Source organism: Calonectris borealis, chromosome 3, assembly GCF_964195595.1.
Source record: "Calonectris borealis chromosome 3, bCalBor7.hap1.2, whole genome shotgun sequence".
NCBI lineage: Eukaryota > Metazoa > Chordata > Aves > Procellariiformes > Procellariidae > Calonectris > Calonectris borealis.
The window spans coordinates 4,519,982-4,544,855 of NC_134314.1; the positions used below are offsets into that span (position 1 = coordinate 4,519,982).

Genomic DNA, 24,874 nt, shown 5'->3' on the forward strand with positions numbered 1-24,874 from the left:
TTCAATTTTTGTCCCTTTCTAGCTGACAGCATCCCGTTAAGATTTACGACCTGGTGCAGCATATGCATGCTTCGCTGTGGAGGTTTAAATCATGTCATGTGAACTGGCCTTACCTTTCCAGTGGAAATAATGGTCCCCAGGTTCAGCACCAAGCAGTGAAATGCATTAATAGCACCACGTGCCTTAGGATAATGGTGCTATTAGCAGGCAGCACAACTCTGTGTACAAGTAATGGGACTGCATCTCTTTATAATAACATCTGGACTTCTATTGCACTCTCATGCAAGGATCTCAAAGCACTTCATAAAAAATGGGCCTGATCCGTAGCTGTTCTCAGCATAGCTACACTGCTCGGTGTTTTGTTTTCTGCTTACTCTTCTGCCAGTTGAACGATGCCCGGGCAGGCTGATAACTCAGCAGTGTCTTAGCACAGCTGGGCTTTGTGGGAGGGTTGGGGCAGAGATGATTAGATGATGATGGAGCAGGATTAGCTCTAGGATGGTATTGGAAGTAAAAAAAGTCATTGCAGAAAGGCTGACAGTCTTGTATTATCAAGAGCATGGGATGAATGGGCATTGGCAAGAAGAGAGAACAACCTTGGTTCAGAGGAGAAAATAAAATTAAAAAAAAAAAAGTAAAAGGTTGGTACTGGGAACTTGAATCTAAGGGATACAAGCTTTAGGGTGAAGTCATTTTTTCTTCAGTCTTTATAAGACACCTAATAGGACCTGACCATAATTCTCAAAATAATAAGGAAGACATCAATGTGATTAGTTGGGAATTGGTAGGTTGGAAATGAGGTGAACGTAGACTGTGAAAATGTGACAAGGTTTTGCAGCAATCTCCTGGTGGGACAATGCCAGGCAGAAGGCTCCAGAGATACCTAGGAAGGAGCGTGATGGGTGTATGAGAGAGGACGGGTGACACGATAGCCCCAGTAACAGGGAACTGAACTCCAGTGAGATGGTGATTTCTTCCAGGTCTGTGTTTCTATGATGCTTTTAGAAGCCCTGTTACCAATAGCTCATAGCCACGACCTGGCAACATTGACGAGAAATCCATGCATAAGGATCCTGGTGTAAGGTGAGTGGCAGAGGCATGTCCATCAGCTCGATCTGCCGCCTTTGACCAGCAGGAGCCTTGCACTGGAAATAGTCCATTTTTCTCTTGCTTGACTCTGCAGAACAGTATCCAGACAGTGAATTCACCCTGGATGTGTGTGTCAGCTTTAGTAAAAATTGCATTAAATGGCTGTTGTAACTCATCCAGAAATCAGACCTTAGCCATGCTTGTTGGGTTTTGAATAACAGCATGTTGCCAGACCCATTCCTCTATTTTTCTGGTCACATCCAAAGTATATTATATGCATTGCCATGGTGTTCTCCCGCCGTCTGTTTGAATTGCAAGTGCATATGTACACCAAGGACACCAAAATTATCTGAAGAGATTAGCAAACACCACAAATGTTCTTTCTCAGTGAGTTAATGGGGTGGTTGTCCTTTGAGCTCCTTTTTTTGTCTTAGACATACAGAAACTCCAAGTACTGGAGGATCGTTGTACCTAGACACAAACTCTTCATAGGTGCATTTTTTTCCCGTTTCTTTAATTCCCTTTTTCCCCTGATAAATGCATATAAAGATCTATTTTAATGAAAATTAAAAGCTTAACTCTAGATACCTTAATTTGATCTGCATGAGATAACTAAGCTTAATTCTGCAGGAAAGAGAGCTCTTCAACCTCTGATTTCAACATAACTTTGCTTGAAAATTGAGCTGTAGTTATCATCAAAAATTAGAAGGTTATTTTTTGAAAATGCTGGCTGTCCTATTCCTGTTGCGCATGCTGCTCCCTTGAGTCAGTCACTTGAATTTATGGTCCAGGTTGAACCCCTTTGAAAACTCTTTCCCTGGCTGATCCTCAGCCAGGGAAAAAAGCTGTATTTTCTGGGATGTGATACGATATCCATCACTTAAGTTTTGTCATTTCATAGCTGGTCTCCAAGATGTTGCTTGCATGGTTACAGTCTGAGCTGGGCTCAGCTCTGAATCTAGAGGACCCCCGAAATTTCTGGGAGTTTCAAGATGCTGGCTGGAGATCTGTGAGTTGCATGGCAGACTTCATGAAATTTGAGTTCACCAACTTGGCCTTTTCCTGGGTTCTGGTCTGTGTCCCACCATCCCCAAGAGAGTAGCTTTTACGGATTTCTTTAGAAACTGATTTAGGCCCTTGCCTCACTTTGTGTTTGAAGTATTTGCCCCCATATGACTTAATTAGGTCATGCAAAATAAGCAGCAAACTTCTGCCCCACTGTTGCATTTGGCATCATTAGTGTTTATAACTTGCTCCATTATTGTCCAAGGAAGAGTTGCAGAATTATTTTTATATTGGTATATAATGCAATTTAGCCTACCGAAAGGAGGGGGGGGTTGGGGGGAAGGAAAAAAAATCCAGCACTGATTGTATATCCCACAGGACTTAATTAGTTCACAGTTTCACGATACACTGGATAATGGGAAGATATGAATTAAATAATAAAAGGGAAAAGAAAAGTTCTAATGCTCGCTCAGTACCTGTCCACTTCCACCTTGGCTGCATAATGAGATGTCAGCTACCGTGACACTGATGAGACATGCAAAACACACTGGTAACACATGTAAAGGACGCTCATGGGAAGGTTTGACCAGGCTTGGATGTCTCCGAACCCATTATGCTTAGTGAGCCTTCAGATTATTATTCCGGATCACTGGACCAGACCTAATCATCATGCAAGCATGCTGTTTGAGCAGTGTTTCCCTGCTCCGACTCCCCCCCCTCCTCTGGCCCAGATGGGTGATATAATGTTCGTCGAAGGGCAGATGCCACATATATTAAGTCAGTCGTAGGGAAGCTGAACTGGTATACTAGTGAATTCTCTACAACCCAACCCTCGAGGGGTCTCTATTAAGAAATAGAAGGTTAATAAAAAATAACTTGCTAGATAAAAATGCCATCCTGGATTATGGCTCTGCCTCGGTATGCTGTGTTGCCTTTAATTTGTTTTTAAATAGGGCATTAAGAGAAGGTCTTGAGATTTAAGAAGTAACTTAGAGCATTGAGGATCTGTGAATTCTTAGCTTGGTGATTGATACCGGGATAACTGCTTTGTTCACTTCTCAGCAAAAAAAAAAGAAAGGAAAAAATCCCACAAAGGCTGTGTCTGAGTTATGCACAGTCACCTAAGAGACCCTTGCTGTTCAACTTCCACTTAACGTAATCAGGACTAGCTCTTCAAATCCCTTGGAATCCTCTGCAGATCTTAGAATCACTCCTTTCCTTCTTTTTTTCCCTTATTTTCCCCATTTACTGTCTCTCTGGATGCCACAGTATTTGGAGGTGAGGAAGGAGATGAGATAATTTTGCCCGTTGGAGATATCTGGTACTTTATATAGGTGGCAAATCCTGGGCAGCTCTTTGGGGAGCATAAAAGGGTCTCTGGAAGCACAGAGCAGTCTGGACATAGAGGACTGCTACTTTATTTTTCACAGCAGGACTGATGCCGAATCTCTTGGCCGTGTCCGTCTCTGAGGGTTACAAGTGATGGGAGGTGACTGTCCCTTGCAGGGCCAGCGGGCTCTTTGTGCTCTGCGTGGTAGGTGCGCGATGCTCTGTCACTCTTGTTTTTGTGCCATCCTCACGTTGCGTGGATGTTTGGGTGTATTTTTGAGGGTGAAAGGTTCATAGTTGGTTGCCTCTGCTTGTAGTCATGTGCGGGCTTCCAGTTTATGATCAGGTATGTCTGTAAGTATCTTCTGTTTAAAAAAAAAAAATAAAAAAAAATCCAATAACTTCAGTAAAGCACCAGTGCCTAAGGGTGAAGGTGGGGTATTGTCTTTCAAGCTTTTTTCCCTTTGCCTTCTGAGATCGATACAGCCCTGGCATACTCTCATTCCTATGCCATGTGCCTTTGGTGTCCTTTGGCTCTCCACCTCCACCTGCCCTCCTTCTCCTATACTGTCCTTTTTTTCTGGAGCAGCAAAAGGTGCCAGAAAGGGCAAACGATCCTCCCTCTGCCTTCTCCAGGGCTCTGCTTTGCTGTAATCTGTGTGAGTAAAACCACTACACCGATTTGAGACTGGTTAAGCAGAGTATGGATGAAACGCGCTGCCTGCGAGGATGGACGCATCCTGGGAGCCCATAAATGAGCCCTGGCACCATGTTCTAGTAGAGGTGGGGCCATCAGGTTTGTGCTTCCTCCCCCTTGGTGCAAGGGGAGCAATGCCACCAGCCCTGTGTCACCGGATGGTGGAGATGGATGGCAAAGGGGCTTCAGAGCAGCATTTCCTCCTCACCCTCCTTGCCTTGGTGCAGAAAAGTTTACATGGGAAGCGACTGGGCGGATTCCAGCTTGATGCGTGGCTTGTTTGTAGGGGTTAATAAAACAGCTTCCCTCTTGGCAACTCGAGGGAGAATTATAATAAAACACAATATTTCATTCCTGCATATCCCTTTAGATACTGTAAAACCCCAGATCGCTTTATTTGGCCACACTGATCACATCGCGCAGAGATGAGGGAACAGTTTGCTTTGACTAGAGCTTATTAGGGAGCATCCTGATAGCACCTGACATTATGGTGTCTTGGGCTTTGACTAGGGCTCCTGGGTGCTTTGGCAGTGCAAATAGCCAAAAATAACCATGCGTCACACAGGACACGATGTCAGGAGTAGGACTAGATGAAGCTCTTCTAAAATATTGTGTGTGCATTTTTCATAAATATGCACTTTTAACAGCCCAGCGAGCCCACCCTTGCATCTCCATGTTCCCTATTTCTTAACCTGCTAGCTTGGTCACAGTGTTATTTTCAGAAGGAGGTGGGGAACGCAACGAAGCGAACCAAGATTTGCAAGCCTCACAGAAAGGAAGTGGAGGAGTCCATAATAATCTAATAAAAATAAAAGCACAAAGCCAGTCTTGGGGTGTGGATGCTATCAGGGCAGAGAGAGGTACCATCTGCAAGGTTGTTAAGATGTAGAGAACCAAGATGGCCTCCACAGTAACCACAGGCAATGTGAAGAGATAAATGGTTGACCCGAGCCCGTGTCAGGCTAGGATTGATGCCACTATCAGCCCTAGTGCCTTTGCAATGATTTTTTAAAAAATCTCTGATAGAGTGTGTTATCTAGTTACTGGCACGAGGGCAATGGCCTGGAGGCAGCGAGGAGGGGGGAGGGGGGGGGAAGAAGGAGAGGAGGAGAGAGAGAAAGAAAAAAGGTCATTCCAGGAGGACAATCTCTGTTGGACTAAATGAGAAAATAAGGGCCTTGCTCTGAAAGGGGGAGGTAAATAAATAAATAATAATAATAAAAAAGTGGCTGCTAGGTGTGTGAGAAAAGGATAAGCAAAATTGCTTCTTTTTCTTTCTCTGTTTTTCTTTTTTTTTTCTTTTTTTTTTTTTTTTTTTTAATGGGATCGGCCTTGGGCTGCAATGGGAAATTTAGGAGATGCACTTGTGGTGTGCTTTATTTCCCTATACTTTAACTTTTTGCTTCCTGATTTGAGGTTTAACTCTTTCCTCTCCTGCTGTCGGATCAAAAATCAAGGGCTGAACTGTAGCTTTCTTTTTTTTCTCCATTTTGAACAGCCTCTTGTTTTTTTTCAATCCCACCATCTTTCTAGTGTCTCTGAGGAGATTGCTTCCTAAATTGTACGTGCCTGTTCAGGGAACCTTCCTCTCCCCATCACTCACACTGCTGCACTGGAAGCCTGTTGGAAGTTACCCCCAGGGTGGGATGCCGTCACCCCCAGGGTGGGATGCCGTCACCCCCAGGGTGGAATACCAGTCCCCAGTAACCACAGCACATCAAAGTCTTTCCACTCACATTTAAACACACCCGTGTGAAATCAGAACGGAGTATGGCTCAGTTTAACGGGAACTGTTTTCCTTCTTCCCCCTCCATTTATTCCTGCTCCCCACCCTTAAAAGAAACACAGATTCAGAGTGAAAAGTGTCATTTCAGAGATGCTCCTCCAGGGAAAGGAAAGCAAATCTTTCCTTTCCCACACAAAGGGAAGGCTGGAATTAAGGTCAGGAGGGTGCGGGGAAGCCTTCCTGGGGGACTGTGGGCACATTTTCTCTCCGCTTGCTCCCAGGCAGTCTTGCTGCCACTTTTCTGTTTAATTATGACAGAGACTCTAATTGACTCCTTTTCCATTTAGGCAGTTTTGGATGGGGAAGGATTGTCTGCGGCTGAAAGTGTGGCTCTGGTTCTTTGCTTGTGGGACTTGCTCTCGATTTGGGGGAAGGGGCTGGGGGTGTGCCTAGGTCCGTGCTGGGGTGCGTGGCATTGGGCTCTGGGTGAAGTCAGAGGGAAGCCTTCTCCATCTCCCCATCTTGAATTCAACTGGAAAAGGGCTGAGTTCCTTGGAGACACAGATAGCCCAGACTTCTTGTTCTTCTGCATTGGAGCATGGCTTAATGTATGTGAAGGTCTTGCCCCTCTTTAGGTGTGATGTGGGCTGAGGATGCTTTCAGACACTTGCATCACTAACATAGGACCCTGCAACACCATCTGACTTCGTGTCCTCTCCCCAATCCCAAACAGAGCAATATTGTGGACTTGATGCTCCACACAGGAGTTTTCTGTGTAGCAGAGACACTGGCTGACCTACAACAATTTACTAAATGTTTCTTGGGCCTGATTTGGCACCAAACAAGGGCCAGGCATGTGGTCACCTGTTCTGAAAGCTGGAAGATTTTGGTAGCGTGGGTATGGCCAGAGTGGGACCATTGGAGGGGCCCTGGACGTGGTTGGGTCACGGATGGAGATGCTGTCTCCATGCTGTTCAAGCAACACCAAAAGCCTACGGCCAAGAGAGAACTGGGTTTGACCACGGCATTGGAGACAGCCCCTAGTCTGAAGCACTGAAATGCCAGATCTGGGGGGTGGAGCGTGTCCTGGTTTCAGCTGGGATAGAGTTAAATTTCTTCCTAGTGCTGTGTTTTGGATTTAGTATGAGAAGAATGTTGATAACACACTGATGTTTTCAGTTGTTGCTAAGTATCTTGTGAAGGACAACTACCCTCCAGGGAGCTACCAAGTTAGACTGGGAGGAGGGAACACAGCCAGGACAGCTGGCCCAGCTGGCCAACGGGGTATTCCATACCATGTGATGTCATGCTTAGTATATGAATGGTAGGAGTGATCCAGGAAGTAGCGATCGCTACTTGGTTATCTGTCAGCGCGGGTGGTGAGCAATTGCATTGTGCATCACTCATTTTGTATATTTTATCATTATCATTGTTATTATTATTATTATTTTCCTTTCTTTTTCTGTTCTATTAAACTGTCTTTATCTCAACCCATGAGTTTTCTCGCTCTTACCCTTCCGATTCTCTCCCTGTCCTTCTGGGGGAGGGCGGGGGGAGGAGTGAGCGAGTGGCTGTGTGGTGTTTGGCTGCCTGCCGGGTTAAACCACGACAAGCGTGTTTCCCTTTAGACTCAAGCAATAATCAGAGGTTTTATTTATTTTATTTTTATGTTTTCTTGGGTTTCATTATAGGGACATAAATTCACACTAAGGCCCTGCTTGACATGTGAATGCCCAGTTCTGAACAAATTTTAAACCTTCCCCTCGATGACCTTGTTCCCTCATGCACACCAAAATTGATCGGATTTAATCCTGCAAAACGCTGAGCCTACATGTGAGTGTTGGTACGTGTCAGGTGCCGTGGTGGCTCTGTGTTCCTGCAAGTCACTCCTAATTACTGGCGGTTTATTCACAGACATTTATGCAGGAGAAAAACTTGCTGCGTGTATACAAAGCCACTGAGTTCTCAGGGATGTTTACTCATTTGTATAAGCATCGGCAGGATATGGGCTGCTAACTCAGGTGGGCTGGTTATCATTAGCCATGGGTTGCAGAGGAGCAGGATCTCTTTCTCCTTCTGTCTCTCCAATGTTTCTGCTAGGTTGTAGACTGTACCTGAACCCAGTGTAATGCCTCTGTCATTTATGGCATTTGGTGTGAGCTGGGTGCTGGATTAACACCGCTTCCATAGGGATGTAGCTCTAAAGAGCTGAGTCTGGTACCCAGCCTGGCCTCGAGCTGTGCGCGTAGGATCAGGCTTCCGTCCAATCCACAAGAAGTGAGAAGAAACCTTGGATAGAGCGACTGTGTGGGGGATACAGCTGGGTTTTGCTTCGTTTAGAAAAAAAGTGGGTAAATCCTGAGGATAACAAAAACCTGAAAAGTTTGGTCTTGTAGTAAGCTACTCATAGTCTTGGAAAGATAATTGTCTCGTATCGTGATTTCTTCTGTGTACAGACTTTAGAGTAAGCAGTAGAGTAAGGATGAGTAGTATTTGTTGTGTTGGTTTTTTTTAAATTTTGGTTTTTTTTCCAGTTTTGTTACTGTTGGTGCTATCACAAAACTTGTCATAGACTAAACAGTATGATCTAGGTATACAAATTAGTTAGAGGGCAAATGAATTGCTGTACTATTTCAGTTCAGAAAGTGTTTATTAAAAAAATTTTAAAAATAATTTCTGCAGCAGGAGGAAAAACCAGCATGTTCAAGCACTGTACCACAATTAATCTACTAGAGCCTTCCTTCTGTCTTTAAGGAAAGGGTTAATTTTATGTGATTGCCAGTAAAACCAAGCTGTTTTCATGATGAGTCTGTAATAGCCGGGTGATAGACTGACTTAACAACTGCTTGCTAAATGCTGGGTACCTTTCCCTGATTGGCAGCTCCGTAAGTGGAAGCCCCTCGTTTCCAATCTGTCCCTGTGAATTGCTGCAGAGCAAAGGACTTCATTAAGGGATCGTAAGGCTACCTCGTAAAAACTAGCAAATAATTACAACAGCGATGGGGAGGAGCAGAGGAGACCGAGTGCTCTGTGGTCCCTGTGAAGAAAAGCAGACACCCCAGGGCAGGGAAGCATCAGGTGAAGTGGACGTTATAAACGCTTTCCCGTGAATGCTGCGTCTTCTCAATAAAGCGTCAGTTTAGCCCGTCTACGGCTTTAACAAAATATTCCCAGTTAACTTCATGGGTGGTGCAGGGCTGGGAGCTGTTAGCTCATATTCAGTTAAATTTCAAATGTCAGAGCTCATTAGCGGTGATTTTAGCCAAAGACAGTTTGTGAGGAGCTCGGTAAATTTGACTTCCTCAAATAAAATTGAGGAAAGAGATTGCTGTTTTGCTTATTGATTTATTTTCCTGCTTTCACACATCTTCTTTGGGTCTGTGATTCTGATCAGGGGTCAGGCTCAGCTTCACTCACTTAGGGATTACGGTTCTCCCTCTTTCACACACACTCTCTTGTTCTTTCACTCTCTAATTCTCATTTATTTGCCTTTTTTCCTCCTGCCTTAACCTGTGTTTGGTGAATGGAAGACGCAGTTTTTGCTTTCAGCGTAGAGGAGAGCTTTTCCCTGAGCCCACCAGCAAGCTCGCGTGGGCACAGCGTGGCTTTAGGTGTTTAGACTGAACTCTGAAAAGCTGGGTAGAGAGATATGAAACAATTCTGTATTAATTTAGCGACATGGTTTAGTGGGCACGGTGGTGTTGGGTTGACGGTTGGGCTCAATGATCTTACAGGTCTTTTCCAACCTTAATGATTCTATGATTGTAGAGAAGACTCAGCCAAGGTCTGTCTGTCTATGTTTTCCTGTTCCTGGGACTTAGCTCCTTGTTTTCTTGATCCCCTGTGTGCCAAATGAATTGGTGCAGAAGAAGTCACTGGGCAGTTGGTGTTGCTCTGCAGCACCTTTTTGGGAGCCCTGCTGGGGTCAGCACAGGGGTGAGCCAGGGGATGGAGACACTGGAGATAAAAATGTGGCTTCAAATCTGAGGTGGCCCAGGCAATGCTGCAGAAATTGAGATTTCCCATGCAGGAAGGACTGCAGTCGCTGGTCACCGGCGTGGCCCCAAGCCACTGTTCATTTTCAGCTCTGGGAGCGGCGGTTGCTGGCTTGCCAGGTACCCGAGGGACTTAAAGGCAGGTACCATGGGGTAACAATTTTGGATAAGTTTCTCCAGGTGGTGATAGCTAGCAGTGGATAGGTCTTTTTGGGTTTGGACCGAGGCACTTCCATCTCCTCTATGTACATCCTCATGTGGGTACATACCCGAGTTCGGTGCCCATCTCTCCCTAAAATCAAATCTGCCTTTGGAAAACGCTGCTAGGTACCCATCTGCATCCCTGAGAACTTGAATACATTCAGATACCAGGGTAAGGATGTGCCAGCAAGGGTCCTTGGGAAAGGGACACTGGATTTTATGTCCTGCCAAACGATTAACAGGCAGACAAATGTGTGTGTGGGAGGGCAGATAGCGAAAGCCGTGGAGTGTACATTATTTCAAGGGATCTGCATTCCCAACAAAGATGAGCTGTTACAGCCCTGCAAGACAGAGGGATGGCTTTATAGCTCAAACAGCAGCAGTTTGTGCTTTCAACTCAAAGGCCTCTCAGTTCAGAGGGCAGCGTGTTGGTCGAGAGGTTCTTTCTCACGCTAGCCTCTCATCTTGTTGTCTGATTAAAATGAAGTTTGGGCTAAAATCTCTTGAAATGACAAGTGTGGTTACTGTCCCAGAACGTGTGTGATGCCACTCTTCGGCAGAGGCGTAGCTGTTCGTGGCATAGCGGTTCAGTACAAAGTGCACTAAATTAACTTCAGCTGCCTTCTGGCTTATGTTGCGGTGCTGTCTGCACCCCTGCTGAAATTGCCCATCGTGTGCCACTGTGAGCTCAAACTACTGAAAAAAAAAAGAAAAATTAAATAGATGGAAGCACTGTTCCTTTGAGAATCCGTTCTAATTTTAGCTATATAAAATAAATGTATTAAAGTGTACATATCTGCTGTAGACGTGTCCTCATTTGGAAGGTGTTTTGCATCAGGAACGTTCTCCTATGTTTGTGCAGCTCCTTGGACAGTAGGATCTCAGTGTTTATCTGGATTTATTGCAATTACATAGACACCCTTAACTGCAGGGAAATAGCACGGGTGTTCCTAGTCTTCTAAATGCCGCTTAATGCTCAGATTCCCATTAGGACTTGGCAAATTCAGCTCGAAGTGACAGTGCAAAGGCAGCTTTTACTGAGGCGTGACATCTTCGTAGCCATCATAACCCACTGTTACCCTATGGCTTATATGACCTTTTCTGTAAGAGTCCCATCTTCACCTTTTTACCTTTCTGGCAGATAATTGTTTTTGATGATGACAATAAAGATACCACAAAGCACTTTTATTCTTGGTTGCCCCATCTGGGCTGTGCGTTTGATCCGAACGGCCGGCGTTCCAGTCAGATTGCACTATCAGATGGAGCTGGCTCTATTTCCTGCATTATTCTTCCTGGCTGTACCACATTATGCAATTATGTTTGCATTTAAACCTGAGCACTTACCTGTAATGATGCTGTAGTTCAGTACATGATACATTACAGCAGTAGATAATGCATACAGATAGGCTAAGAAAGCATGTTGTTGATGTGCTAAAACTAAACAGGACATTGCATTTGAAAGTGGACTCTGAAAGCTCGCAGATTAGGCCGAGCAGTTTAAAAAGCTTGCATTACTGAAATAACAGCCGTGCAGGGTGAAACCCTCTCCCTGCCGGGCAGGTACAGGATTGAAAGGGCAGTGCAGGCTTCCCCAGTACTGCCCTTCGGTCTCCATCACAGAGGTCTGCCACCGGGCACTGCTGGTTGCTGGAGCCACTTCTGCAGGAGCAGGATGGTCTCAGCGGCTGCTGGGAGTCCCAAATCCTGCACTCCTATAGCACAACGTAAGTGCGGAGCGATGATGCAGCTTAGAGAACAGATTGTGCCTCCGCTGCTAGCCAGGCCCCTTACACCTGCGTTACACCTGCTCTTACCCCTGCAATGCAGACGCAGCCTTAGGGAACAGATTCTGACCAGCTGGTTTGCATTACGGTGCTGTTATGAACACACGCTGCTCTACTGCTTTAGTGAAGTTAGCTGGGTTGTTTTAGGACTTGCGTCATCCCTGGAAGTATTTAAAAGACGTGTAGATGAGGTGCTTAGGGACATTGATTAGTGGGCATGGTAGTGTTGGGTTAACGGTTGGACTCGATGATCTTAGAGGTCTTTTCCAACCGTAGTGATTCTATGATTCTAGGTGGTGCTCAGTAGATGGACAGCAGACTCTGGCTCCCAGTGTTGGGGGTGATGGTTGTTATTAAAACGTGCCAAGGTAGTTCATCTCTAACCTCCTTTAGGACTTCACTTCTGACAGATAAAGTGAAGACTTTAGTAACTTCCCTACCTCTACGCAGGGTACCGCGTTGGAGCAAGAGAGCGAATTTCAGAGAGTAATAACTTTCAACACTCCTGGTCTGCATCAGATCCTAGCCTGGGAGGCAGAAAAGCTGTATAGCCTGATCTTTGTGCCCATTCGGATTCTCCCCCTCACATGTGGAACTTACTTTAAAAATACCTTTTAAACAGGTGAAAATGATCAGGCAAAATCTTTTGATGAAGCTGCTGCAGTGATTCAGCAGAAACCAAACCTGGTGCAGTCAGCTGTGAATTTTCCTTGCAGGATAATGAAGCAATGCCCTCCTGCTACACAAGGTATCAGCAAACACATCAGTTTTCCCTTCAACAAAACAGGGATGGCAACCTATAGTTTTCCTAGCAGGTCACTCCTTCCACCATGTTCTGTGGGTCTGTGGATGGAAGGAGCTATGGCTGGGTGACCATCATCCTATTTGTTTGAGGGAGGATAAATAGGTGAGAAGACAACAGTAGCACTTACAAAGCCTCTTAACTTTCAGTTAGGTGCTGCTTAAAATGGTTTCAGTGGAGCAATACTGTGATGATAATGAAGTAGTATATACCTGAAGATATACCTGAACCCTCTTAATGAAATAGTGGAAAAAAAAAAATGTGGTAGAAGAATAGAAGAAATGTGGCCAGTTACAGTCACGTAAATGGCCCTGCTGCTTTGGCTCAGGAGACGTGGGTGCATATATGGCAGTATCAGTGTTTGTCCTTGGATTGTGTGGTTTTGCTCTCTGTATGCTTTATTTTATGCGTAGGATATACCAAGTTGTAACCTACACGCCACATTTTCCCTTTCCAAAGCACTTTTCAGTCTTTGCCTGGTAAATCACTGCAAACCCCTTGTATTCCTTATGTCCCCATGGGAGCTCTGTGAAAGACAGGGGACAGATCCCACACCAGTGCTCTGACCTCCAGCCTACCCTCGCAGGTGATTTGGGAATTTCACAAGGGCTTTTTTCTCTTGCCTGATCCAAAAACCTCATCATCGTCAGATCTCCACTGACATTGTTGGGGTAGACCAGCCTCTTTCTTCCCACCCCATTTACTGTAGCGCTCATTCAGAAATCCTTCTTGCTGACACATAGGCACGTAATTTGATTTCTTTTCCTGAGGTGGTTGGAAAATTGTTAAACTAATCTTTGTATTTGCGATATTTGCTTTCAGATTAGTTAAAGTAAGTCAAGATCATTCAATTGTGAGACAATATTTGCACAGTGCACACTGCAAAGTCCAACACAGTCACCAGGCTTGGTTATTCCGTTTGTGTAAACAACTTGATGTTGCAATTTTCTCATTACCATTAAATTGCTGTTTTTAATTTGTCTCAGAAGCCTTCATCCTTTGAGAAATCACTGGTTTAGAGATGTGTAAATTATGTGTGCCCTTTAACTGTGCTCTGGAAAGGGAAAACCAGTCGTGTTGTATCTAAACTGGAAGATTGCACTGAATTCCCCAACGTGTTTACGTGCACAGGATTTTCATGCAAGTTGGGCTTGAGATTAAAATACTGCACTGGGATAGCTTCCACTGAAATAAGCTGTCTCTGAATATCAGGCTGTAAATGAACATTAGGAAGATTCTTGTGAATTAACGATGAGTTACTGTAGAGAAAAATTACATTTTGTGAAACAGGGCTCTTCATGTGCTCCAAGACATTTTCTCTGCTTCCAGGGTGTTTTCCTTAATATTTGAAGTTGAGATTTCTGATTCTAGGATCGACCTCCCACCGTAGCCCTCAAAAGACCCCGACAGACCCAAGAACAGCACTTTAGGACTCACATAAGTGTGGTAAATAGACCTGGACCTTCCCATGAATCTCACAGCTTGTTTAATTACAGAGTGGCTTAATACTGCTCATATCCCCTTGTTACTTGCTATTTCACCTTGTATTCGGGTGAGCTTTGTTGCCTGTGTGTGGGAAGCTGACTCGTGCTGTTTCTGGGACATGCAGCCCCCAACAACAGCAATGTCTTTTCAGTGCCCTCCCTATGAAAGCACCATTAGATCTAACTAATACTCCATGTCCTTAATTAAATACCTCTGGTGCAAAGAGCCTTACCTTCTGTGCTTGGAAATTGCAGTGATTACTCCCCTGCTGGAACAGTCCTTTTTTGGTGGTTGTTTTTTGAGTGGTTTCGCTGGTTTAGTTGTTTGGACTTCTTTTTTTTTTTTTTTTTTTTTTTAAACAGGAATTAAGCTGTTTTTCATGCCATTGTCCAGTTGCAAATTGGCCTGAGACTGACTTGTGCCATGGGCTCTGACCTCCGAAACTGCCCACTCATTTTTTTTCTGAACTAATCAGCTAGATGAACTATTTACAGTTGGCTTTTGGGTCTTCTCACTGCTTTTGCGGCTGCCCCTGTCTGAGTAATTAATGACAGCGTGGCTTGTTTATGGTCTTGCCTTACTAATGCTGTTGGCTGCAAATGCATTTTTACCTCTGGGACGTGCCAGTTTCCTGGTTCTAGTCCCACCTCACCAGCCCAGGTCAATTTTTTGTGTGTAAACAGATTTATCCTGTAATAGTTGGAGAGAGACTAGGGTCATCCATCAGTCCTGTAGAGAACATGCCCAGCCAGATTCTTCCCTTCTTATGCTTGTGCAACTCAGCAGAAGTCAGAAAGATTCCTGCAGGACAGCTAAAATAAAAAAATAAAAACAAATTAAAAAAAAAAAAAAAAAAGGAAAAGTATTCCTTTCTTTTTAATTCAGGGTGCAGACAGTCTCAATTAGAAATAAAGGTATTGGATAGTGCACTTCATGTCCAGCCACGTGCCCAGCCCTGATCTTTGTTGTATCAACGTTTATGGGAGTCATTAATGAAGGAACTGCTGTGTGGCTCTCTTAGTTAGGATAATACCACCTACCTTTTATAACCTGAGTAGAAGGTAAAAGGAAGTCATATAGCAACAGATGATGCAGATAGTCAAAAAATATCATCTTATGGCCTTAGAAAGGCCTTGTTGGGTTATGTTCCAGGCCTGTTCTTGGCAATCATGCCAAGCGTGTCAATTCATAAGGGAAAAACCAGTTTGGTCTCCTCCTCCCTCCGGAAACCTCTTACAGACTCTCAATGCATGCATAGTCACAAGCATTCTGCTAATTTCCAGTCTTAGTTTATTCATAGCTACAGTACTTCCAGTCTTCTTGGGGATAATGTTGTCTTTTGGCATAAATGATTCATTTTTTCCCATTATATAGTTCTCTAGATATCTTTCCTTCTTTACGTTTTTTAATGTGTGTAAGGCTACTTCCTTAGTGATTTGTGACTTAGGCAAAACCATTCCTGCCATTTTTTTGTATCATTTATTTCATAAACTGGAAGAAAACGGTCCCATTTTCTATCTACCTTTGTTGGCCAGTTTGGTTACCAATGTCTGCTCAGTTGGGTTAACCATAGGTGGTCTCTGCCATGACATGAATTGGAGGGGAGCTTCCTTTCATGCCTCTGGATCATTAGTAAAATTCTTCACTGTTTTGCCAAGGCATTTTGTACCAACATCTCAAAACTACCACCCTATTACTCATTGTTAAACCGGCATCAGGGATGGTCTTAACACTGGCACTCAGAGAAGAAGGACCTCAGTGGTCAGATCATGTTATTTTCAGGATCATCATCACATGGAATTGAACTGGGTAAGAAATTTCTCAAGGTCTGAAGCTGATGAACTCCTAGGAACCAAGAAGCTGTCTTGTCTTTGAGGGAAGACTGGGAGAAATTAGAGAAGTTGAAATACGCTCCCCTTTTTGTCGTGATCTTCTTTCAAAGGACTTCCCAAATGGGACTAAATTAAATAGAAATGGTAGAGGAGAATGTGGCTTTTAATAAGAGGATGGAAGTAGATTGTCCATTGCAAACTTCTCCAGAGGTTCTCCTTTCGTTACTTTCTACTCCCTCACATCCAACTTAGAAAGCTCCTTGGAAATGCCTCAATGGTAAAGTTGGAGGACTATAATGAAGTGCGTGTGAATGAAAGTCCTTTAAGGGGTTGCTGATCACGTGATAAGATCCACTAGACTGCTTTGGCACTTCGATTTCCAAAGAAATGCAATACAAGCTACTTTAGTTTTTGAAAGCAGCTTCTCTGAAATTGCTGTCTGGGTAAGAGAAACCTTGCAAAACCTGATAACTCTTAATCGCTGTTTTGTTTGCTTTTCCATAGTGAAAATTGGCCTTTTTGGAATGGGAGGAAATGGCAGGGAAATTGCCTACAGTAGAGAATGGTTCGGTGTGTGCTGGTTTGCAGCTCTTTCCTGTCAGTCGGTGTTTGCTGCACTCCTGTAATGAGCATTAGATGGCACCGTCAGTCCTGAGACTGCCTGGAGAAGCCTTGGGAGCTTCTGCATTCATTATTAGCCTTGACCAGCTTCAGTTTGGCCATTCTTTGATTTCATGGCACAGCCTGCTAAATTCTATTCATTTCTAGTGGAAATCTAAATCCATATATTTGTCTACAAAATAAGGTGTTGCACTGGACTGTTGGTAGACAGAATATTTTTTCTTGCTGTTTATCGTTGTTTTTGCACAATGTGAGGTATTTTTTGTCCTCCTATTCCATCTTTCCCATGAGGTTATATATATGCCTTCATTCCCTCTGTTAGCAAAAGGTATATACGCTGCCGGGAATGAAAAGGCAATTGCAAAAGTCCTTTTTTGGTTTTGGTTTATATAGAAAAAAAGGACATTTTTCACACTGAGTGATGAAGTGCGTGCAGCAGACTGTTCTTATAACAGCAGGACGAAAGTGTGTCCTATCATGCTTGTGTCGGGGATGCTGGTTATACAGAGGAAGGACCTATCCATGCCAAATGAAATTCTAGGACTTTACAGTTGTGGTGAGCATTTTTCAGTTAACTTGGCAAAGGGTTAGAGGCCCTACGAGCAGAGGAGGGAGGGAATGATGCCAAGAGACAGGTTCAGCTTCTTTGGGCACTGGGCAGCATTTTGCATGCTAACTCGGCTGACTGTAGCAAATAACACACATTTGCATCCCTTTCAAGTGTGTGTAGGAGGGAGGAGCCTGCACCAATTTGTCTGTTTTAATTATAGATGTTCTACCCACCTTCCTAATTGCTCCTTCATTAAGAAGTAGCTTGTTGTTTCTTTTTTTTCCCTAGGAGCTAAAAATAATCAACTTTTGTTTGTTTCTGTAAATTTTTTTTTTTTTTTGCCCTTGAGGAGATAATTATTTCTATTGTTGCATGAAGATGGTGGCCAATACTGGAGGAATAATTAGAGCAGATGGCTGAAAATACTTCCCTTGTAAAAGACATTTAGCGTAATAAAATACCTCCCCTCCTCTTTTGTCTCCTCCAAATATACGTTTTTCTTTCCTTCAGGTGGATGGGGGTTGGGTGGAGGTGTAAATCTTTTCCTGATGTATTAAACTGAGGAGCTGTCAAGAGTTCACAGCCTGGAAAGTGAGCTCCCTGTATCCATCACTGAAATTAAAGTGTTTTCAAATGTGGCGTGGAGTCCTGGGTCTACAGCGTGGGGAAATATATGCTGTACTCCATCACTTAAAATGTTAACCTTGTCTCTCGGTGGTGACTGAGGACAGGAACACTTGCTCTCTGTACTTGCTGGTTAAATGGCAATCTGTCAGCACCAAGGAAAAGGCTACCTTGTGGGTGTCAATCTCTGCAGCGTTCGAAAGCTTTGCTTGTTCGCGGCGGTGCACGCCAGGAGGGGTGCACCTTCTTTCTGCTAGAGATCGTAGGAAGCAATCGGGAGAGTTTCTGGCACGTGCAAGCAGGTTGCTGTCGGGCAGGAGCAGTATCGTGCTCCGTGCCTTAGTGGATGTGACTGGGAGAGAGGATAAAGCTGGTTACCAACGTGGTGGAGTTGGTGGGAAAACCCTCCTAACTTCAAATTTCTCTCCATGGCCATGTTGCAGACAACCCTCAGCTGAAACCCACAGCCCAGCAGAAAAGAGAGCGTCGAGCACAGCAGCAAGCAGAGTCTGTGCTTAACTACACCGCTGGTTCTTGGTTTGGTTTTCAAATGTCTGTCGTCTTCTGATCAGAGAGTGAGGGCTCTTGCCTTTGTGTCTGTAATGATTGTTGCAGTCCTCTTTTTCGGGACTGTACTCTAAAAAAAAAACCCCACCTAACGAAACAAATTGTAACGTTACCACAAAGTGAGATCAAATGATCTAGACTGTTTCTAAACAGGAGTTTCTCAACCCTTTTAAACCCAAAGACTACTGGGGAAGAGGGAGTTAAAAATCACCAGATAAACACGTGTTGTGTTGGCAGAATGATTGTTATTTACAAAAATTTAGATGAAACATCGAAGGAGTGGTCACTTACAATCCCTTCCCTTTGTGACTTGTTTGCCAGCCTGTGTGGGAATGCAAGTATATCACTGCTATTTATTCATTTGTTGTGGTTGCTGTCGCTGTTTCTGAGCCCTGGTAGTCACAGGCACAAGCTGAGAAACTGGTACTGAGAGATCGTGTCCCCAAAGGCATACATACATGCCACATAAAGGCAACCCCAGGCTGGCTGACAACAGTAGCAGCTAAAAACATAAAATGGAAAGAAATCTGCCTGAAAATGGAAAAAGAAGGTGCAGCAGGGAGGAAGGGGATAATGTGCTGAATTACAAGGAGCTTGTGCATCTTTTATCGTATGCTATTAAAATATCATTTTATCTTTACGCAATTCATTCGTGGTTTTGGAGCTCTAATGGGGAGGGAGTTGATGTACCCCAAAATTAACCTGTGTCATACACAAGCTATGGGCTTGGTACATAAGGTGTGGGCGTGAAATGGCTTGTGCATGACACACACCACGTGGGTGTCAGAGATGGGCAGAGATTGCAGGACTCTGCCCATTGAATTTTCACGTCAGCTCCCCTTCCTAGTCCTCGTGCTCTTTGGTACCCCAGGAGGAACAACTGGCTCCTTAGGGGTTCCCAGTGCTTGTGATTTCCCACCGTCCCGAGGTTTCTGCCTGTATTTTGCAGGCTTGGTTCCCTGCTGAGATAGTGGTATCTGCTCTACTGGATTCAAAACATGAAATATTGCCAGGATGGGTTTCCTATGGATGTCTGATGTGAGGGCACATCCTGCAAAAGTTTGGGTGTCCATTTTAAGTGTTCAGTTCATGCTATACTCGTGTCCTTGGGGAAAAACCAGAAGAGTCTCTTACCTCAATCTAGCTACTGATTTTCCTAAACCTTGCAGGAATACAGCTCTTTGTGGTCTCACTCCTTCTGTTAAACCTAGTTGAAGTTGGCCATGTTCAGGTGTGAGCACTGACCTCAACATAGATGCAGAGATGTTATGGTCTTATACGCCCTGTTTCCTCCAAATCATCTTTCCAACTATCTGGTATGTACTGGAGCCAGCGTGAAGCTACCACCTCACTGCAGCCAGCCAGCTCCAGCTTCATCATTCAGGGCTTGTTTTATGCCAACTCTTCTTTCCCTCATCCTGACTTTCAAGCTCCCTGCCATTTGTAGTGCCCTGTGCTGAAGCTGGAAAAAGCACAGGAGGAAAATGCCCAGCTTTTCTCGGCTCTGCGGGTTCCTCCTGGTTCATTCAACAAGCACGCACGGGATGGGCGCTCAGCCACGACCCTGGTGCTTGCAGCTGCTGCTTCTCTTCAGTCTTACTGAGAAGTGTTTAAATTAAACACCATAGGTCAAATGCTGGGTGCCAAGCAGGGGAAAAAAAGGAAAAGGAAAGAGTTTTGCTTCTATGAAAAAAAAACAGTGAGGGGGATGTTCTTATCCTGCTTAGCTGCAGGCAGAGGGAAAGGAGTCTCTGCGTGATGAAGATGTTTAGGACATGACCATCCGGCTCTTCAGGAGATAAGATGGCTGTTTCACTGTTTTTTCTTTGGAGTCTCAAGTGAGTCAGTTCGTCGCAGTGGTTGTGAGACCATGCTCAACATACAGGGCAGCAAAAACCTCCATGCCACCTTTGGCATGCAGAGACGGTGGTGTTTGGTGTCTGTCGGGTCAGTGTGGGCTACAGTCTGTCCTGTGTTGATAACAGGGCAGGTAGACAAGACAGTCATGATAACCGAGCAGGTTCCCCAAGATCACATGGAGGGAAATTAGCAGGACCAGATGAGAGTGTGGATTTCTAGAGCTGTGAGTCTGTCACCCACCCTGCTTGACGAGGGGTGTGCAATTAGTTTGTATGTGTATTAGTCCATGTTATTTTACCATGGGCTGCTTAACAGGAACTAGACATAGCCACCACCATTCAGCAAAGGAACTTAAGGAGTCCATTACTGTTGGAGATTGCACTGTGCTTTCCTCCCAGAAAAGAGGGAGAGGGTAATCATATGGGATTCACAAGGTTTGGGCAAACTGTACTTGTGATTCAGGGCTGTTGGCCATTTCATTAGCCTTGCACTAGACCACAACTTCTTCTTTCAAAGATCCTCTGGAGGGAGATGCTCTTTCATCTTAGGGAAGGGTGTAGGACTGCAAGAGAAGGGTCACCAAATAAAATCTTCTACTATCTCATTTCCCTCCAGCAGTTCAATGTCTTTCCTCAGTTACTACAGAGCTGTCTTTGTTTAGGTTGATGGTGTAGGGACTGCCTCTTAGTGTGGACACATGTATTATCTAAATAACAGAGCGCTTGGTTTCAGCATATTTATATCTTTTCTGACGGCTGGTAGTTCTTAGTTTCCCAGATGGTTTCAACCATTTCTTGTGCCTTGAGATCACTGGCATGTATGAACTGCTAGCTTTTATGCCAGAGGGTATTGATAGAACTGAATGGGTATGGAGTCTTCTAAGAGGTGACAGCAGAATCCTAGCACAAATAACTTAAACACCGATGTTGTATAAAGAGAAACTTAAATGAAGAACCAGGGTGTTTTCTAGTTAGAAAGGGGAACCATCTTAAAAAAAAAAAAGTCAAATTCGGAAGAGGTGTTTATTTTTCTTAACTCTTGTAAGATTTCTACCGACAGTTTATTAAGTTTTTGGCACTAGCAAGAACAACATGGTGTACGCCTTATGCTCTTGCTTTCCCGTTAGAGTTAATGGAGGCTTCTAAGTGACTTCAGAGGATTAGAATGATGTCAGAGTGACTTCAAGCCATTTAAGAAACCTTCTCAGCAAAATGTTCTGATGGATCCCACCATTTCACAACAACTGTATCGCGCAGTGTTTTGCTAGCAGCATTGGTTGAGGTTGTGCCAGACAGGAATTTATAGAATTTGCAATTTTGTGCTACGATTGGCTTGATAAGCAGTGTATCTGGGAAATAGGTGCCTTTCCATGAACTTTACCCTCCTCTGTCCCCTGCTCTGAGACAAAAACAAGTTTAATTAGCTCCTTTTTCAGTGGAACTGTTCTATACCCTTGTATATTGTGTGTAATCTGGTTCAAAGCACTGTCAGTGAAGAGTAAGTCACAGCCTCTCTGGAAAGACATTGGATAAAGATATCTATCCTTTCAGCTGGAATTTTGTCCTAAATCTCTGAAACATATAAATATATGTTTGCAAGTAACAAAAATGAAACTTGTCTCATTACACTTAGCAACCATGGAGAAATCATACTCTCTGTAACAGTTGTGTACAGATGTGAAGGCTTATCTGTACTTCTGTAATGATGAAGTGGTTCACTCCCCCTGATGCTGGGGACTCAGCTCTCCAGATGTTTTCATTGCGTGTATGTTAATTCAGTCCCGGGCTTCACTCTAAATTAAACCAAGTAATTCCCTTCGTACGGAAATTGTAGATGGGACAGGAGATAGAAAATACCGGCATCCATACCCTACAGACAGGATGGACATAAACCGGTTGTATCATTTAGCCTGGGAACCAGCACCCGTTCCCTGGTGCAACTGGTTAGGACAGTAGTCACCAGATAATAGTTATCTGACTGCTCTAGGTACTATAAGAATGTTGTATAAAACATCAGGCACATAAAACTAAAATTGACAATAGCACTGTTGAAAGAATAACTATCATAACGCTACCAGTATTGATTCACCTAAACCACAGCTCCAGAGCAAAAGCTTTAATGCACATGATGTGTCTGACTGAAAATGGAGTAACTCCATTTTGCTTTTGTTTTGAGGTTATTCTTTCCACTGCTGTTTCGGATTAGCACAACCCAGTGAGGACCACAAATATTTCCATGTCTGGTTTTCCCCCCTCCTCAGATGAATTGAGGTTGTTTTTGCTAGTTCACATGTGAGTCCAAAGAGTATGTTCCGAATGCCTATGATGTCCACACTTGTGCACCCATGTCCATGCAAAAATATGCACACATTCCTCAAGAATTTGATCAAACCTTCACTGTGAAGTGCATGCTTAGAATTTAGAGGTAAGGAGGAACCAGGACTTGAAACAGGCAGACATCATTTTGCCATTGCTCGTCACGAGTTAGTCTATTTGCTGTTTTCAGGTTAATCACTGCTTTATTTGGAACTGATGTGCAAGCCATGAAAGGAGAGGCAATAATAATACCGGATGAGCTGAGAGAGCTAAAAAGGTATTTGAAAGGAGGAACGTCTCTCTAAATGTGGACGAGTGACAGGAGAGCCTTTGAAAAATCCTGTAAAGCAAACTATTTCCCATCTAGCTGGATGTTTTAATTCTAAACTCTTCAGGCTATTCTTATGACATTGCCAGGAATTAACGTGCAGTTCTGCTTTTCGGGAGGCAGAGAGAGACACACACCAGGAAACCTGCAGACTTTCCGCAGCCAGACCTGCAGCAAGCCCCTTGTTACCCAGAGCAGAATGAGACAAGAGGCAATCCCCAAATTGCAACAGGCATTTCCAAAAGCCAAGAACCTCTCCAACCCCAACATCCCTCCATCTCTGCGCTCTATGCAGGGTCCTGCCCAGAAAGTAGCCGGCATGGCGTTGGCATCTCTGCCGCTGCGTTCTCAGCAAGCTGTCTAGAAGGGTGGGAAGGGGTGAGTTTTGAACCTCTCTGGATCTTTTTCTTTCCAGCTTGCTCTCCAGTTTTGTGGCCGATGGGACGAGGACTCCAGCTGGCCTACTGGCCACCAGCCGCAAGATGGCGATAACGTCACGATAGAAGAAGGCCGGACCCTGCTGCTGGGGACCACCACCAACAACCTCAACCTGCTGCATCTCAAAGGTCTGCAGAAGGGGGGTTCAGTGCTCTTGTTCCTCCAGAGCTGAAGTTTTTCATGGTCGTGATCTCCCCTTCCCTTGCCCAGCTCCTACATCGAAGGAGACACCTGGTCAGGCAGGCTGAGTCTGCTCTCGGTATATACACGAGGACGGTAACAGGGGACGGGGAAGTGTTTAATTATTATGTATGCAGAAGGCATCGTTTATGCTGTTTGAGGCATAATGACAATATGAGTAGGAAGGTTTTGGTATTTTTTTCTTTTTCTTTCCCCCAGCTACTGAAAGCGCCGCTCTCCTGAGTGGCGTTCAGTGATAACGGCACTGCTGATAACAATAATCAACTCTGTTTTGTTTGGCATCTTCAAGGCAAGCGTGTTGCAAAAGCCTTTACAAAATGAATGATGTTAGAGAATTACAGGCCACAGCTACCGAATGTAATACATAATCCAAGATCCTAGAGTATGGCTGGTGGAGAGTAAATAACGGAGCAGAAATACGGGGGGAATCACTGGGTTTGCAGGATTCACGTACCCTGGGGTAGATTCAGCATAAGTGTCAGGAGGTATATCTCTGTGGGTGTCAAAGTAAGAATTAAAATTACTTGCCATTCAGTGCCAGAAATAGTCCTCCCTGGAAATTAGGCCCTGGTTGTGAAAACTGTTCTGCACGTGGTTGGTATTAAGTGAATGAGTTGTTCTGGTGAGATTTCTTGCTTAAAGATAAGCCTATGTGTAAGCCTCTGCTGAAACGGAGCTCAAAAAATGGAAAGAGGAGTTTTTATATGTTTAAGGACCTGGATCTTCTTTTCTGGTAAAAATAATTTTATATTAAAAGGATGTTAAAAGTACTAGTTTTTCACTGAGATGATGATGAGAAACATGCATTTGACAACTATATTTTAATCTAACTTTGAATGATCATTTTATAAAGAAAAAAGTTTATCCCTATTGTGAAAGCAATTCCAAAAAAGATTGAACTTGCTCAGTCTAGGTTCAGAGATTTTCAAGAATTGCTACACCCGGCATCATTCCTGTTTTTTTTTTTAAAAAAAAAAAAAAAAGTAAGAACTTGAGATTTAAAAAAAAGTGAAATGTTTTGGTAGAATTTTCTTCCCTCTCTTCCCCAATGAAAATCCTAAATCTGGGTGATGCAAGATTCTTCTTAACCCCGGTGTGATTATGACACATAGTAGAGGAGATAGGTCAGAGCCGCAGATTTCTGAGACTTCTGGCTGTAAATCTGGATGAGGATTTTGGGGCTCAATCTCTGACTTTGTGAAGAATTGGGGAACAATATTGCAGCAGAAACCCTTTGAACTTTGGGCTTATTCAAAGGCACATTTCATCTGTGAGTCAGCACTCATGAAGCCAACGGAGGTCTGACTGAATTTAATGAAGTCTGGAGCAGTATCTTTATGGCTTTGGCTCATCTGACATTCAAATCATTTCTCTTTATCACATTTTCCAAGAAGCTTGGTTTATAATGTAGATTCAGTTAGGAAA

The 24,874-nt window shown here is 44.0% G+C and overlaps 1 protein-coding gene across 1 annotated transcript in view; it reads left to right on the forward strand.

The window, feature by feature from the left end:
- Positions 1 to 24,874, forward strand: part of PKHD1 (PKHD1 ciliary IPT domain containing fibrocystin/polyductin) — a 266,225-nt gene that overhangs the window by 62,618 nt on the left and 178,733 nt on the right. Inside the window, exon 35 of the mRNA XM_075144880.1 lies at positions 23,226 to 23,376. Within this exon, the coding sequence (XP_075000981.1) occupies positions 23,226 to 23,376 (151 nt within the window). The remainder of the gene's footprint in view (positions 1 to 23,225; positions 23,377 to 24,874) is intronic.